This window comes from Manis javanica, chromosome 7 (assembly GCF_040802235.1).
Source record: "Manis javanica isolate MJ-LG chromosome 7, MJ_LKY, whole genome shotgun sequence".
Classification (NCBI taxonomy): domain Eukaryota; kingdom Metazoa; phylum Chordata; class Mammalia; order Pholidota; family Manidae; genus Manis; species Manis javanica.
In genome coordinates, this window is record NC_133162.1 from 105,706,481 (window position 1) to 105,722,783 (window position 16,303).

Sequence of the window (16,303 nt, forward strand, 5' to 3'; positions counted from 1 at the left end):
TTTTTAGGCATTTATGTAAACCAGCTGTGTATTTTCTTTTCCAAAATTATAAATGCCAAGAACCAGTTATAAAATCAGACTGCCATGAAGTTACACAAAAACAACTATAATTAAGTTTAAAATTTTACTGAAATTCAGGTTTAGAATTTACCAATTTCACAGAATATTATATTGCATATTTTCTGACCAGTATTCCCACCTGCTTTACATGATTTCTGGGAACAACTTTTAAAAGAATTGATACTCTCTGCCTCATTTTCTATGATATGTCAATTATATGTTCATTAAAATTATTCTTGCCTCAATGTCAGAATTTAAAAAAAGCTCAAATATTGAAAATTTAAGACATTAATATTGCAGCTGCTGTAATATAGAAAAGAAAAAAATGAGTCGTAACTGTTTGAAATTTTTAACATTTATTGTAGCAATGCAATATGAATTTTTAATATAATCATGAATTTTTCATTAAAATGTTTTACTGTTTCTTACTGAAGCATGTCCAAAGTTATAAAAATCTTATCTTTTAAAGTAACCTATACTGAATTAATCCAAAAGTTAATGTGGCACTTTAGATAAGACATTTATTCTATTCCATATTTTAAGTACCTAAGGTACAGTCTGATCAATAACAGGTTACTGGAAAGAATAAAAAGCACGACTTTCTTTAAGGAGTGAGTCGTTTGGGGTCACGGGGAAACATTGAGGTCTGACGAACATTGTGCAACCCCAAAAACAGCATCGTTACTCGTTCCAACCCTGGAAAAAACCAAAATAATCATTAATTCTTTTTCTGAAAATCTCTCAAGGGTCTTACTTATTGAAACTACCAATATAGTCTGATGAACAAAATACTTTTCCTTGTTAGACAGGAAAATAACTTCTACTTTTTTGAGTTTATTTAAAAAAGAATGTATGGGTTTGATTCAGATATAGAGATGATGTATGTGGGAAGAACTCAGATATCCTTGTGTTGCATAGATTCTGTGAGATGCGAACTACAAAAATCAATGTAAATGTCTAAAATTTATGATTTAAACATACAAATAAACATTTTATAAACCTGCATGTTTTCAAATGAGACCAGATTCTAATTATGCAGTCCAGGCCATCAGTATGAGGGCCACAAATTTGTTCAAGGAAGTTTATTAATGGAAGTACCAGAAACTCACTGTAATTCAACAGAACAGACATGAAACATGTCAGACATGGTAGTACTCTAAAGGACTCTAGAGTACATTGTACTAAATGTTTCCAGTGTAGAAACATTCTACACATATCAGTGTAGAAAAGACTGATATCGACATGTGACTTAAATACTATATTACTGACAAGAACTACCACCAAGATCCACCTAAGAAACAGAACTAGCAAATGAAATTTCTGTGTGCAATTTGATTTACCTATTTCACTCAAGTTGTAGAAGACTAATATATCACACAAAAAACGCAAGATCAAAGAATATTTTTATATAGCAACTTTGAATTTTAAAGGAATATATTTAACTTCTAAAACAGAAATAAGAGAATTAACATTTTTACTGTTATTTCTTACCCCCTCAAAAACCCTGCCACTGTAATTTTACCATAATAATCTAACACTAATCTAAAAAAAACCCCAACCATATCCCATCTTCCTCCCAAACACTAATTACAAAGAAATAGGTGGTATTTTAATAACCATTCAAGTGTCCTTTTTCACAAGTAAGATTATAGTTTACATTGTCACAAAAGTTTGTACAGAATTATACAAAAAGCACATAGGTGAATATTCTAAGAAAAAATAGAAAAAAAAATTTCCATTGAAATTTAATCAATGTAGTATTTTTTATAATAACAAAAGGCTGGTAATAAAGTAAATGTCCATCAATAGGAAGCTGGTTAATAAGACTACAGTATACCTTTTCAATGGATTCTATTAACAATAAAAAAAATTAAAAAGCTCTTTAAGTATTGAGAAGGAGTGGGTTACAAAATATAGTTAAGTGAAAAATGCAAGGTATTCAACGGTTTATATAGTATGCTATAATTTGTATGCAAAATATATTTTTAAAAGTGTGTTGATTTTTACATAGGCAAAGATTACCCTTGCAAAGGTAAACAGAAAACTAGAAACAATAATTTCCTGTAGGGAGATGAATGCACACTCCTTCTATACCTTTTTAATTTGAAATGTTTGTTATGTGTATTAGCTATTCACCAAAAAGGCCCCCAAACAAAAACTTCAATGAAACTATATATTCCGAATTCCTTTTAAGATTCTTTGATATGACATTCAAAAGTTGAGTTAGTTGAACATTTACTCATTTTAAATCACAGAGCAGTATCTTACATATATACTCTAGAAGTGGTCCTGTAAGTCAACAAAATATTACATTTAAACAAAAACATTTAGCAGCAATCTGAGCTAACTCAAGGAAGAGCTTCAATTTGCACCCATCTAAATTAACCTATCAATGAAAAGAGACAGGATACTCTATTTATAAGACATTATACATAAGTTAGCTGTTCATTTTATACCTTGGCAATCAAATTTTCATTAAGTCATAACTAACTTAAAAAATTCCTATAAATTTAAATTTGTATTACACTTAGTACTTACGGCCTTATTTGTAAGCAATAACAATACACAAAATTCACTTTCTGGAGTCTAATGCTTAAGAAACCTACAGCTGACCTTTGAACATTGCAGGTGTTAGGCATACTGACCCCCACACGATTGAAAATCTGAGCATTATTTTTGACTCCCTCAAAACTTAAATACTGACAGCCTACTGTTGACCTGAAGCCTTACTGATAACATAAACAGTTGTTAACCCATATTTTGTATGTCTAGATGTATGATATACTGTATTCTTACAAGTAAGTAATCTAGAGAAAGCATTTTCTCCAACTTGTTGCAAATCTCCAAAAATTTTTCCAATATCCAAAATTTTTTCCATTATCATGGACCTGTGCACTTTAAACCCATGTTATTCAAGGATCAGCTGTAGTTAAACTGAATAAATGCCTTGCCACATGAAATCTGAGCTGGAGAAATTACTGTTAAATATTAAAGGAATATTACCAATGCCTCCACCAGCATGAGGAGGGGCTCCAAAGCGGAAGGAATCGATGTATGCCTTAATTTTCTCCAAATCTACAAAAAACAAATAAAAAACACCAAACATAATTTATCATCTTAATTTAAAAAACTACAAAAGCAATTATTGTTCAATGAAGATTAAAATAAATGAGTATGTTTATGAGAAGTCTTTAAAAGGTTTAAAATGTTGTTTTCAGAATATACATCACCCTCTTAAATATATTTAACTTGTTTACCAATTCCATGATGTAAGGCCCTCTCTGTTAGCAGCTGAGGATCATGTATTCTTTGAGCTCCTGACAATATTTCTTCTCCTCTCATGAACATATCATAAGAATTGGACTGTTTCTGCAGGAAAAACAAACAAAAAAAACACCACTCTTCAGGTGGGTATCAACCTATTTCCATGACATGTATGTAGAAAAAAATTCTGCTGCATGAAGAGCAAATCCATTTTCCCCTATGGTTCGTAATGTAACGGGTTCCAATGAACATAATCTGTTTCTCTAAAACAGGGTTAAACTAGTGAAAAATACCTTCCTTGCCTCTATCAGGGTGCATGTTCCCCTCTCCCACACCTGCCAATAACAAACTGGAGCACCATAACTAACTTGCAGGAAGTAGTGCCGATTCTTATTTCACTTTACCATCTGAATGCTTTTAAGTGTGATAGGATTTTGGGATCACTTTTGAAACTTCAAATTATCAACAGGTGTTAGTCTTTTTAATTTTTAAAACTTTATTTTAAGCAAAGTAAGTTGAACATCAATTTACCATAGTTTCACCTATTCCCTATCAGGTTTTAACTTACTCTCTCTAGCTTTGAATAAACCAATGGTTCTCAGAGTATGATTCTTGGACCAGGAGCCTCAGTATTATCTGGAACTTGTTAGAAATGCAAAGTACCAATCTCCACCCCAGACCAACTACTCAGGAAGTCTGGTGATGGGGCTCAGCCACATGTGTTTTAAAAAGCCCTCCAAGTGATTATGCACACTGAAGTTTGGGGACCACTGCAATGGAAAACCAGTAAAACGCCACACTTGATTAACTCCCCGAACAGAATGTGAAACCTTAGTTCAACGTCAATGGTAAGAAGAATTGCTAAAGCCTGCAAATCTAATAATACTATTCATTATTTACATGGCATTTCTTCCTCATAAATCTTCACAAAATTACCCATTAAAGCGGTTTTTAATATGTTTTTGGGACTAACTTGCTAGAATACTCAAATTTCACAAGATCATTTTGACCTGAATTAACAGAAACTAGTAGTGATACAAGTAACAATGTCTCCATTAATAGTGCAAACTACTAATGAAAACCATATTCCCATTATATAATTTGGTGCAATGAAAATAAAGTTTCCTTCTTCCCCAAAACATAGGTTATTTAAAATCAACTTACAGGATTTCTTGGGTCAGGCATGGTATAGAAAGGTCTTACAGCCAATGGATATTTATCAAGAACGTAAAAATCTGTATCATACTATGAAAAGAATAAACACAAAATAATTTTTAAAAAAATTTAAAGTAAAAAGAAGACTAACAGCTTGGTAATTAACTGTCTTACTTTTTTAGACACATATTCTTCAAATTTAATGTAATTACACTGTATATACAGTAAGTATTTTCTGCCTCTTTAAGTGACATCTGTCTTACAGTATTTTGCTGTGATGTTATAAATTCTTCCAATACTTAATTTTTAGGAGTTGTTGACTCTTCAATCATAGTTCAAATATTCATTTTTTCTGAAATGGAATCTCCAATCTTTCATAACAAAAATCATGCTACAATAAACTTTGTTTTCATTTTTCCCTTTGTTATTCTAGCTCACTTGGTCTCTTGTATACATTTTATAACTTTTTATGAAATAATCCCAAATCTCTTTGGGTTTTACATTAAAACTACATTAAACATATAAACTGTTTTGGGAAAAACTGATATCTTTTAAAGTATTCATATTAAAAAAAACCTTGATTATTTTCACAGTAATTAAAATTTTTGTCTAGGTATTGAAAGAAATTTGGTTATTTTCTTCAAATGGAAACTACAATTGAAATAAATAACATTAACATGAAATGACATTTTTGTTAGAAAGAATCCTTATTATGTGACCTAGATTTGATTAAAAGGAAACCAATTATATTTGAACTGTTTTGATGTTAAACATTTGGCGAGAACTGGAGCACGGGGGAATGTCAACATAGCTGACAAACTGGAACCTGGCTCTGCTGAACTTAACCCGTCAGGTTAAGAGTTTCAAGTGCAGCCAGCAGGAGGAGCTCAAGGACTGTTTTCATTCATTACACAACTGTAAATTTCTTTATAAAGACATCACTAGGTTTAGCTTTTATCTTCTTTGGAGTATTAGAAAATATGGCAGGGAAGTAGCATTCATGTAAGAGGCATATAGGAAACTTATTCACCTTCAAGTCCCATGAAACCGCAAGATTTTCCAGGGAAGACCCACTTCTAAATAATTTCAAATCATCTTGAGGTCCTTTCTAACTAATCTGGCAATGTGACATAGACCTCACTCTTAGAGATACCTCAGTAACACTAAGTGTAAAAATCAAATATTGAGCCAAGCAAACTATCTGGGCAAAACCTATTGGAATATTTTTAACTTTTCTAAGAATTAAAAAAAATATTTTTCACCTTGGGTTTTAAAATTCTGGAATCATACTATTCTAGGTAACATTAGTCCTTTCTGCAACTGTTCTTTAGTACTACAACATGGTTCAGATTTAGAAAAAGAAATCTAGTACATAACAGGAGTCCTACCTTTTCTTTTACCAAACGACCCAACAGTTTTTCATTTGGTGTACTAGAAAAGAAACATGAAATCAGATGTTTATGATAATCAAATAGCAACATAAAAGAGCTTTAAGTTAATAAGGCGCCTGTTGTATATGAAGTTCTCAAAGGATAAAAAATTCAGCCAAAATACAAATATCATGCTCCATTTCTAAAAGGCAAGTATTACTGGAAACCACTTATGAATGCATCTGGCATAGTGATTTAGCATTTAATAGATGCTGCTCAATAATATTTAAATAAGACCATAGACAGATTTAGCAATTTACTGCTTCAGAAATAACATGGATGAAATAATTTCTTACAATTACATATAATAAAAGTTCACTATACAAACATAGGCTATTATTGCAATTAAATGGTTCCACTTCAAAATGGTCTCTTTTTGTTACTCTTTACAAAGCTTTATAAAACAAAAACCAGTATTTCCAAATCTTTAAAATGTAAATGTTTATATAAACCAACTAAACTTGTATAGCCAAAAGGTTGCTACTTAAGCTTCCTATCCTATTGAAAAAATTTCCAAAATACTTAAGAAAATATTACCCAGCTTAAAGCAATTAGATAATTCACTGTTTGCCTTAAAATGCCTTCTAGCATTGTAGGGATGCTTAAAAGCCAACAAAAATAAACAAAGGGTTTTGAGTGAAATATGTTTAAAAAAAAAACCCCAAGAAAAGACAACAATTATCCCTTTCCCTCCTACATCATATGAATTTTGTGATGGCTTAAGTATTTTAACTTAAGAACACTTGAATAAAATCTAAGTAGTCCCCCTTACCCAGAGTCAGCTGTGGTCTGAGGCCAATGATCCTCCTGAGATATCCTCAGAAGGTCAATAGCAGCCTCCCACCATGTCACAATGACTACATCATCTACCCTCACTTCATCTTATCAAAAAGGCTTTTATCATTTCACATTACCACGAGAAGGGTGAGTACAATACAGTAAGGTATTCTGAAAGCAAATTCACATAATTTTATTACAGTATATTGCTACGATTGTTTTATTATTAGCTATTGTTAATCTTACTGTGCTTAATTTATAAATTAAATTTCATCATAGGTATGTACACATAGGAAAAAATACAGTATACATAAGGTTTGGTATTATCTTTGGTTTCAGGAATCCACAGTGGGTCCTTTGGATAAGCAGGAACTACTATATAGATAGTCTTAATTAAACTACATAATTTGTTTCAAAACTGTAAGTTGTATGATCTGTATTTAGATAATGTAATACTGTATTATCAAATAAAGAACAGACTTTTATAACTTTTGGAGATCTTCAGTTTTATGCTCTAATTCTTTGTGGGGATGGACTTAGCCTATGTTACCTATACTACTGATTCAGAAAGAGAAGCAACATATTAGATGATAAAAACACAGGCAAAAGTCCCTATATTCCTTAAAGCATTCATTACAAATGAGGAGGGTGAAACAAAAAAATGGTGTATAATAGACACAACTACTGAAGCTTAGGCAAATCAGATTAAGCCTAACATTTCAGACCATATACTAAAGTTAATTAAACTGATATTTATCAGGCTTCAGGCTAGGCAAAAAAAATTCATTCATTAATATATTCATTCTTTCATATCTTAAATCTAATTACTAAAGTTTAAAATATCACAAAGACAAACCTCAGATCTTCTTCATCTCCCATTTCAATTCCAGCTTCTCTAAGCATAGCCAATGCTTCACAATATTCAAGTCTTAAAGTTGGCTCCAAAAATTTGAATGGTTCACATGGGAACTGTTTATTCACAGTCTGAATTTCAGTTTGAAACCTATTTCAACAATGATGTAGTTAATAAAAAATGTGAGATAAATGTTTTTTCCCCCACAAGAGGTCACTGTGGCAATACATAAAAAGCATTAAAGAAAAAAATTTTTTGAGTAGTATTAGTACAATAAGGAACAAATATAGCTTTATTCTTCCACGTTTGATCTTTTTTTTAAAAAAAAAATACAAAGGAACAACATTTTAAATATTCACAGGAGTCACTATATGTGCAGTGATGAGGAAAGGGCTGCCTGAGCAGGTTGGTGGAAGCTCCAGTCAGGTCTTGCTAAGTGCTCTCTCCAGCTGAACCACTCTGCCCGGCAGACCCTCTTAGCTGTCAAGGGAACTCGTTCCCAAGTGATGGGTGACATGGACCCAAGAGCCTAATTGTACATACTATTAATTCTACGCATTCCACTGATAATTTTGGAATTCAGAGATAATCCAGAAGGAAATAATGCTTTTAGAGCAAAGCTCTTTTGTGTAAAATCAGCCTCAGGGGCAGAAACTGCCTCAGGGACTTTAGGCTCTTCAGGAATAGTACTAACAGCTAAGAAAAAATATCTAGTAGGTATTGAGGACCCATCCATGTCAAATAAAATCATTCTTTGAATTAGTGTAGGCAGCAAGAGAAAGTGTTATCAAGAAATTATTTAAGTTAATGAATGAAATTGAAATACTTAAAATATTTAACACCATTTCTCAGTCTCTTATCAACATGGTAGCATTGAAGGATTAAAAGCTTTCCTGTATCTCATATTAGCTAGCATTGTTAGAAACATAAAATAGCCATTTTATGAGGCATTAAAAAAATCTGACTTTTTAAACCTTTAACACCACTTATTATCATCAAGGAAGACCAAATTAGGGAATACTCCTATCCTCCCCCACTCCCATTACACTCTTAAGTTTGTTTATTAGGAGAGAGCCAATTTCTTTCCTGTTTAATAATCATTATAGTATAGTGCCTATCTTCTAAACAGTAGGCACAAGACAAATGTTTACCGCACTGAACTGTTGCTGTCAAGGTGATATTTTATTAAGATTAAAAAAGCATACTTTTGCTGAAGTATTTATGGATGAAATGAGAGATGGAATTTGCTCCAAAGTAACAGGGGGTGGGAAGAATGGGTCAAACAAAATCGACCATGGGCGGACAACAGTTTAAACTGGGTGATAAGCATGTGGGGGTTCATTAGGCTACTTTCCCTACTTTTGTATGTGTTCTGAATTTTTTCACAATTGATAGACTGAAAGAAGTATGTTTATGTTCTATGAAAACAGTAGAAATTAAAACTATCATTTCCTGACTAGTTTTAAAAAGCATAGAATCAATGAAGCTTAGCTACTGATTTATTCCAATCTTGATGTAAAAAGGACTAAGAGGACCCCAATAATTGACTTTTAAATTGCTTTTCTTTGCTTTGGATATTAACCCCCAATCATGTCTATTAATGCTAATACAAAAACAGGACAATTCTTCTATGAGGTAAGTACTAATGATAAACACGAGAGGGGCATGGACGCAAGCCTCTAATTTACAACTGACACAGAAACTTAGAATTCCTAAATGACATAGCGAATATAGAAGGGGAATTTTTATTTCTAAGTTGCCACTTTGAAGTCTACTGAAAAAGTCCAGTGATAATGGTGTCTTGAGTCTCTAATTTGTAAGCAGAGATATGATTAATTCCAAGGGTCCAGTTCATGCTTGGACTGTTGTCAGAAAAACCAAAATGGTTTTGTGAAGATATCAATACCTAAATTAAATGGGTTTTGGAAACTTTCCTGAACTATAAATATAAGAAGAAAATGAGAAAAGCTCTGTTCCTTCACAGTAGTTTCAAAGGATATTTTGTATTATTGTTCCATAGACTGACTAAATTGTAGTTGCTTAAAATAAACTGCAGTGAAATGTTTCAGAGGGCAAGGGTTATAAAAATAAAGGGTTTCTATAGTTAACTAGTCATCAAAGGTACTATGCAATGCAGATAATGCCTGGCAAATATTGGTGCTTATGCTACAGGATTTTTCTAAGATCAATGATTAATTTTTGTGTTCCTGAAGTTACACATTAGAACTTGCAGTGGAGTAAGAAAGATTCATAATATTTTTTAACTCTTTTTAAATTTCAATGAATATCCAAATACATCAACAATTAATAGTTAAATGAGAGGTCATCAAATAAAAATGTTAATACAGTCCTTTGTCAGTTATTGAAGCACTAGAGAAGTATACTACAGCCTACTTAATACTTGAAGTACTATCACAGGCATGGAGAAAGCAAAAATAGTTGATCTTACTTAACTTGCTTTCCATTTTCTCTTCTTATTAGGAAGAGAACATTATCACAGGTAAACAACTTTCAGTGACCTTTAAGGGAGAAACTATTTGCCAGTTTACAGGGTGCACCTAAAGTGAACATTTTACATAATTCAATTTTCTGAGCATCAAGAACAAGCCTAATAATTTTCTGTAAAATTATTATATCATTATTATTATTATTACTACCAGTTTAATAAAAAACTGCTATGAAACTAAGATTACTCTATTTCTTAAGACATTCAGGATGTCAGTACAAAGGAAAAAACAAATATAATTAGGCTGTTCAGTCTGGTAAACTTCCCCACCAGAATGAGATTAACTAGCTGAAACCCTAACTGACTTGGATGGAGACATACTATTTTCTTCTTTTTTCTTTTTCTTTTGGTATCATTAATCTACAATTACATGAGGAACATTGTTTACTAGGTTCCCCCCTTCACCAAGTCCCCCACACAACCCCCATTACAGTCACTGTCCATCAGTGTAGTAAGATGCTGTAGAATCACTACTTGTCTTCTGTGTTGCACAGCCCTCTCCGTGCCTCCCCCCACATTATACATGCTAATTGTAATGCCCTTTCTTCCCCCACCCCCTTATCCCTCCCTTCCCACCCATCCTCCCCAGTCCCTTTCCCTTTGGTAACTGTTAGTCCATTCTTGGGTTCTGTGATTCTGCTGTTGTTTTGTTCCTTCAGTTTTTTCTTTGTATACTCCCCATATGAGTGAAATCATTTGGCACCCGTCCCCCTCTGCCCAGCCCACTTCACCGAGCACAACACCCTCTAGCTCCATCCATGCCACTGCAAATGGAAGGATTTTTTTCTTCTTATGACTGAATAATATTCCATTGTGTGTATGTAGTATATCTTCTTTATCCATTCATCTACTGATGGACACTTAGGTTGCTTCTATTTCTTGGCTATTGTAACTGGAGTGCTGCATTCTTAGGGTAAATTCCTAGAAGTGGAATTACTGGCTCAAATGGTATTTCTATTTTGAGCTTTTTGAGGAACCTCAAAATGGTTGAACTAATTTACATTCCCACCAGCAGTGTAGGAGGGTTCCCCTTTCTCCACAACCTCGCCAACATCTGTTGTTGTTTGTCTTTTGGATAGTGGCTATCCTTACTGGTGTGAGGTGATATCTCATGTGGTTTTAATTTGCATTTCTCTGATGACTAGCGATGTGGAGCATCTTTTCATGTCTGCTGGTCATCTGAGTTTCTTCTTTGGAGAAGTGTCTGTTTGGCTCCTCTGCCCATTTTTTAATTGGATTATTTGCTTTTTGTTTGTTGAGTTGCGTGAGCTCTTTATATATTTTGGATGTCAACCCTTTATCGGATCTGCCATTTATGAATATATTCTCCCATACTGTAGGATGCCTTTTTGTTCTATTGATGGTATCCTTTGCTGTACAGAAGCTTTTCAGCTTGATATAGTCCCATTTGTTCATTTTTCTTTTGTTTCCCTTGCCCGGGGATGTATGTTCATGAAGAAGTTGCTCATGTTTATGTCCAAGAGATTTTTTGCCTATGTTTTTTTCTAAGAGTTTTATGGTTTCATGGCTTACATTCAGGTCTTTGATCCATTTCAAATTTACTTTTGTATATGGGGTTAGACAGTGACCCAGTTTCATTCTCTTACATGTAGCTGTCCAGTTTTGCCAGCACCAACTGTTGAAGAGGCTGTCATTTCCCCATTGTATGTCATGGCTCCTTTATCGTATATTAATTGACCATACATGTTTGGGTTAATGTCTGGAGTCTCTATTCTGTCCTACTGGTCTGTGGCTCTGTTCTTGTGCCAGACGAAATTGTCTTGATTACTGTGGCTTTGTGAACTTTATTCTTCCTTCTCAGGATTGCTTTGGCTATTTGGGGTCTTTGGTGGTTCCATATGAATTTTTGAATTATTTGTTCCAATTCGTTGAAGAATGCTGCTGGTAATCTGATAGAGATTGCACTGAATCTGTAGATTGCTTTGGGCAGGATGGCCATTTTGACGATATTAATTCTTCCTAGTCAAGAGCATGGGATGAGTTTCCATTTGTTAGTGTCTTCTTTAATTTCTCTTAAGAGTGTCTTGTAGTTTTCAGGGTATAGTCTTTCACTTCCTTGATTAGGTTTATTCCTAGGTATTTTATTCTCTTTGATGCAATTGTGAATGGAATTATTTTCCTAATTTCTCTTTCTGTTAGTTCACTGTTAATGTACAGGAAAGCCAGAGATTTCTGTGTGTTAATTTTGTATCCTGCAACTTTGCTGAATACCGATATTATTAGTTCTAGTAGTTTTGGAATGGAGTCTTCAGGGTTTTTTTTATGTACAAAGCATATCACCTGTGAATAGTGACAGTCTGACTTCTTCTTTACCAATCTGGATTCCTTGTATTTCTTTGTTTTGTTTAATTGCCATGGCTAGGACCTCCAGTACTATGTTGAGTAACAGTGTGGAGAGTGGGCATCCCTGTCTTGTTACCGATCTCAGAGGAAAAGCTTTCAGCTTCTCATTGTTCAGTATGATGTTGGCTGTGTGTTTATTATATATAGCCTTTATTATGTTGAGGTACTTGTCCTCTATACCCATTTTGTTGAGTTTTTATCATGAATGGATGTTGAATTTTGTCGAATGCTTTTTCAGTGTCTATGGAGATGATCATGTGATTTTTGTGCAGACATACTATTTTGAGTATGGATTTTTTCACTAATTAACTGACCATCTAACTGGCAGGTCCATAATATATGTCTTTTTATCAATATATATATAGTCAATAAAAATTAGTTTACATGTTTCATTTCAAAATTATGCTTTATTTGAAGAACCGAAACTGTTTTGAAATTAAGTCTATCCAGGAAAAGAAAAATACACACACACACACACACACACGTGTGTGTGTATATATATATACATATACATACATATATATTTACCTTTCTTGAAGTCCTTTGAATATCTGTACTAAGGTATCAGCGATTTCTTCCACAACTTCATGGTAATGGTAATTAAAAGCCATTTCAATGTCCAAACCAACAAATTCTGTTAGATGTCTGTGGGTATTAGAGTCCTCAGCTCTGAACACTGTATCATTAATACAAGAAATACACAGTAAATAGTGTTTTAAATTTTAGAGAAATTGAGATTTAAATATGAAGTTCTATTTACTAGTATTAAAATGATACTATTTTCATTATCATTATAGGGTTGGAAAGACTTGATAAACCATCTGTTTTGGCATTCTCTTGAATAGCAAGTTCATTACAAACTCCTACAGTCAGGTAGTAGAAGCTGCACGAAGTGTAAATTAATAAAGGAAGCGTACGAGAATCCAATCCCGAGGGGATGCAAGATACTTATGTGCCTTCTCAATAATTAAAAAGATTCAAAAGTGAGTCCTTCTCAATTTTATTAAAACTTGACTCAAGCCAAATGAAATCTGCATAAATTAACTTTATCCATATTCAAGCCATTACCTCAGTCCAGTTCTTATTATCCTCATTGCACTTTCTTCCTTTCCAGTTTTCCTGACTCTAGCTCTGCTCCATCTTTCACATCACTGCAAGATTAATATTCCTATAACACATCCTTGCTCCAGTAACTTACAATGGTTCCCAAAAGACTACTGTAATAATACATAAAATGACAAAAAGTCTAACACTTTTATGCTTTCATAATTTAATCTTACCCTGTATTTCCCATTTCTTAATACTAACTAGTCTTACTTTTATTTTCTTTCATGCTTTTACTCATCCTGCTTCCTGACTAAAATGCCATCTCCACTGTCTATATATCCTACTCTGTCTTTAAAGCCCATTTCAGTTTGTATTTTCTCTCATGGTGATTCTGTAAAACTCCCATCTTCTCTCTCCTTTTTCACTACCTATGTTATATTATTAACACCAATCTGATTGTACAGTACAATCTTATTATTCACAGTGAAAATAAGTTGATTATTCTCTGTGACTATTGTAAGTTATGCATATCTTATTCTGTCTTGGAAGCAGGGACAATGTTTATTCCCTTGTCACTCAAAGCATGGTCTGCAAATCAGCAGTATCTGGGAGCTTCATGGGAACCACAGAAGCTCAAGCCTCTCTCCAGACCTACTGGTTTGAATCTGCATTTTAACAGGATCCCCAGGTTACCTGTATGCACATTAGCATTTGAGAGGTACTGTTTGACTCTTCTTTTGTATATAGAGTACCTAGAACAAGGCTATGTATGCAGCAGGTGTTCAATAAACTGGTTAATAAATTCAGAAATTTAAGACACTTAATGACCTTGACAGTTTTTCTAACAGCAGGTATTTAACTTTTATTTAGCTGTCAAAAACTTATATAAAATACCTTCTAACTATTAGGAATGAAGCTGTTTTTTGCTTGTAATTAGCTTCATAAAAGAAGCTGCTACATGATTATGTGTCTGTTTGACTCTTAGCAAGTATGTCTTAAAAACCATGTTAATATAAGCTATTAAATACCAAACATTTGTTAGTAACTTCTAATGGATTTTAGCATTATTAATACTAAGAACAGTACAAACAGTAATAGTAAAATACAATAGCTTTAGAATAAAATTGTTTGCAAAGTATATAGAGGCACATTTATAAACTTAGAACAATAGTAACAGGCTATCAAGGATGACAAAATGTGTTATTTGGAAGATTGCAACTATTTGTTCTTTAGTGTTGATGAGAGTTGAAAGGACAGTCCAAACAGGAACGAATTTTGTTTTAACTACACTTAAGTATAATAAACAATATAATTAGGTGTATTTCAGAGGGTATAGATTTTCAAAGTATGCATTTTAAAGATGAGATATTCCTAAAATAAAAATTTTCATCATTATTCTTCTGTAGGAATATATAATGTTTATAATTTTATTCACATGAACAATGCTCAACTGTTTGAAGAACTACTGATCACATAATTTTTAGGGGGGAAATACCTACCCAAGCACACTGTCACTTTTACCTCAAAGTCTAGTCAGCATATGAAAGGATTTATGCTTTTCAAAATATCTGTATGTAAAATGTGTTTGCAAAACCATAATTACGGTGAAATTACTTTTGAGAAGACCGTAACTGCTCAAATCTTACCTGGTCCAATACAGAAAACCTTCTCAAAATCAGCACAAATACACATTTGCTTGTATAGTTGTGGGGACTGAGCCAGGTATGCATTATTTTTAAAATACGACACAGTAAATACATTGGCTCCTCCTTCGCTGGCAGCTGAAATGTAGACATTTATGTTATTATAATCAATTCTAAGCTCACCAACGCAAACTTCTGGAAGAAACAGTTAATACTTTTGACTCAGAAACTTAAAAAAGAAGAAAAACTGGGAAACCAAGAATTGCAGAGAAACCACAGTCTACATTTGTCTTATGCCTATTTCCAAACAGCTTCAATATAGGACAGATTTACTTCTTTGGATATACACACTTCTTTTCTGCATCAGTTTCATGTATCAAAGCTACGTTGGAGTTGTAAAATTTTATTTAAAAAGGAAAAAAGATATTCGTAATAATTTTCTAATTATCAAGAATGCAATATTCAGTTTATTAATAACTAAATGACAATTGTAAAACTAAGCAACTCTAAAAACGGCAAAATGATTAAGGTAAGGAAGGTTCTCACATAAAATTGGGAATTATTGAGATTTTCCTATCTGTAGTATTTAGAAACTTTATAATGCAGTTTATATAAACAAAATTGCAGTACCAATTTAGAAAAGAAACCTACATAATGAAAATAGTTTCTGGTGCAACTTATATAATAACAATCTTAGTGGTGTGTTATGCCTCATTTTATAATCATCCCATAATGACTCCTGAAATAAGGGGTGGCGTATTACTGACGTTAGTGATATCTGACTGCTGCTACATAGCATCATCTTCTAAATAAACAGTCTCATGGCCATAAACCTTAAGGGACACTTGGGATTCTCAAATTTAAAGAAAGTTGGGGGAAAGCAAACTGATTTTAAAAATTAAGAGAAATATACTAAAGCATACCTGAGATAATTTTAGGAGTTTGGATCTCCACAAAACCCTTGTTAATTAAAGTTTCTCGGAAAAGATGGCAGATGCCAGACTGGAGATGGAAGACTGCCTGACTAGTTGATGTCTACAAGACAATAATAAAACCTAATTTAATCAATGTAACACATTAATTGAGATGGAGTATTGTCCAGAGTACCTGCCTGGAAAGTTCACAGAGAAAACAACTCATTGTATGAGAGACTAGGTAGGCTATATGACGATCAGGATACAGACATATCTTGGAATTTTTCATA

The 16,303-nt window shown here is 33.1% G+C and overlaps 1 protein-coding gene across 3 annotated transcripts in view; it reads right to left on the reverse strand.

Annotated features, from left to right (window-relative positions):
* Positions 1 to 397: 397 nt before the first annotated feature.
* The window catches only part of DARS1 (aspartyl-tRNA synthetase 1), a 96,478-nt gene continuing 80,572 nt past the window's right edge, over positions 398 to 16,303 (reverse strand). For all 3 annotated transcript variants that reach the window (XM_073241383.1, XM_037020766.2, XM_037020765.2), the window contains 9 exons: positions 16,023 to 16,134; positions 15,103 to 15,237; positions 12,938 to 13,085; positions 7,543 to 7,689; positions 5,868 to 5,910; positions 4,489 to 4,569; positions 3,318 to 3,429; positions 3,064 to 3,135; positions 398 to 756 (listed from right to left, as the gene is read on the reverse strand). In XM_073241383.1, the coding sequence (XP_073097484.1) occupies positions 665 to 756; positions 3,064 to 3,135; positions 3,318 to 3,429; positions 4,489 to 4,569; positions 5,868 to 5,910; positions 7,543 to 7,689; positions 12,938 to 13,085; positions 15,103 to 15,237; positions 16,023 to 16,134 (942 nt within the window). In that variant the 3' untranslated portion in view covers positions 398 to 664. The remainder of the gene's footprint in view (positions 757 to 3,063; positions 3,136 to 3,317; positions 3,430 to 4,488; positions 4,570 to 5,867; positions 5,911 to 7,542; positions 7,690 to 12,937; positions 13,086 to 15,102; positions 15,238 to 16,022; positions 16,135 to 16,303) is intronic.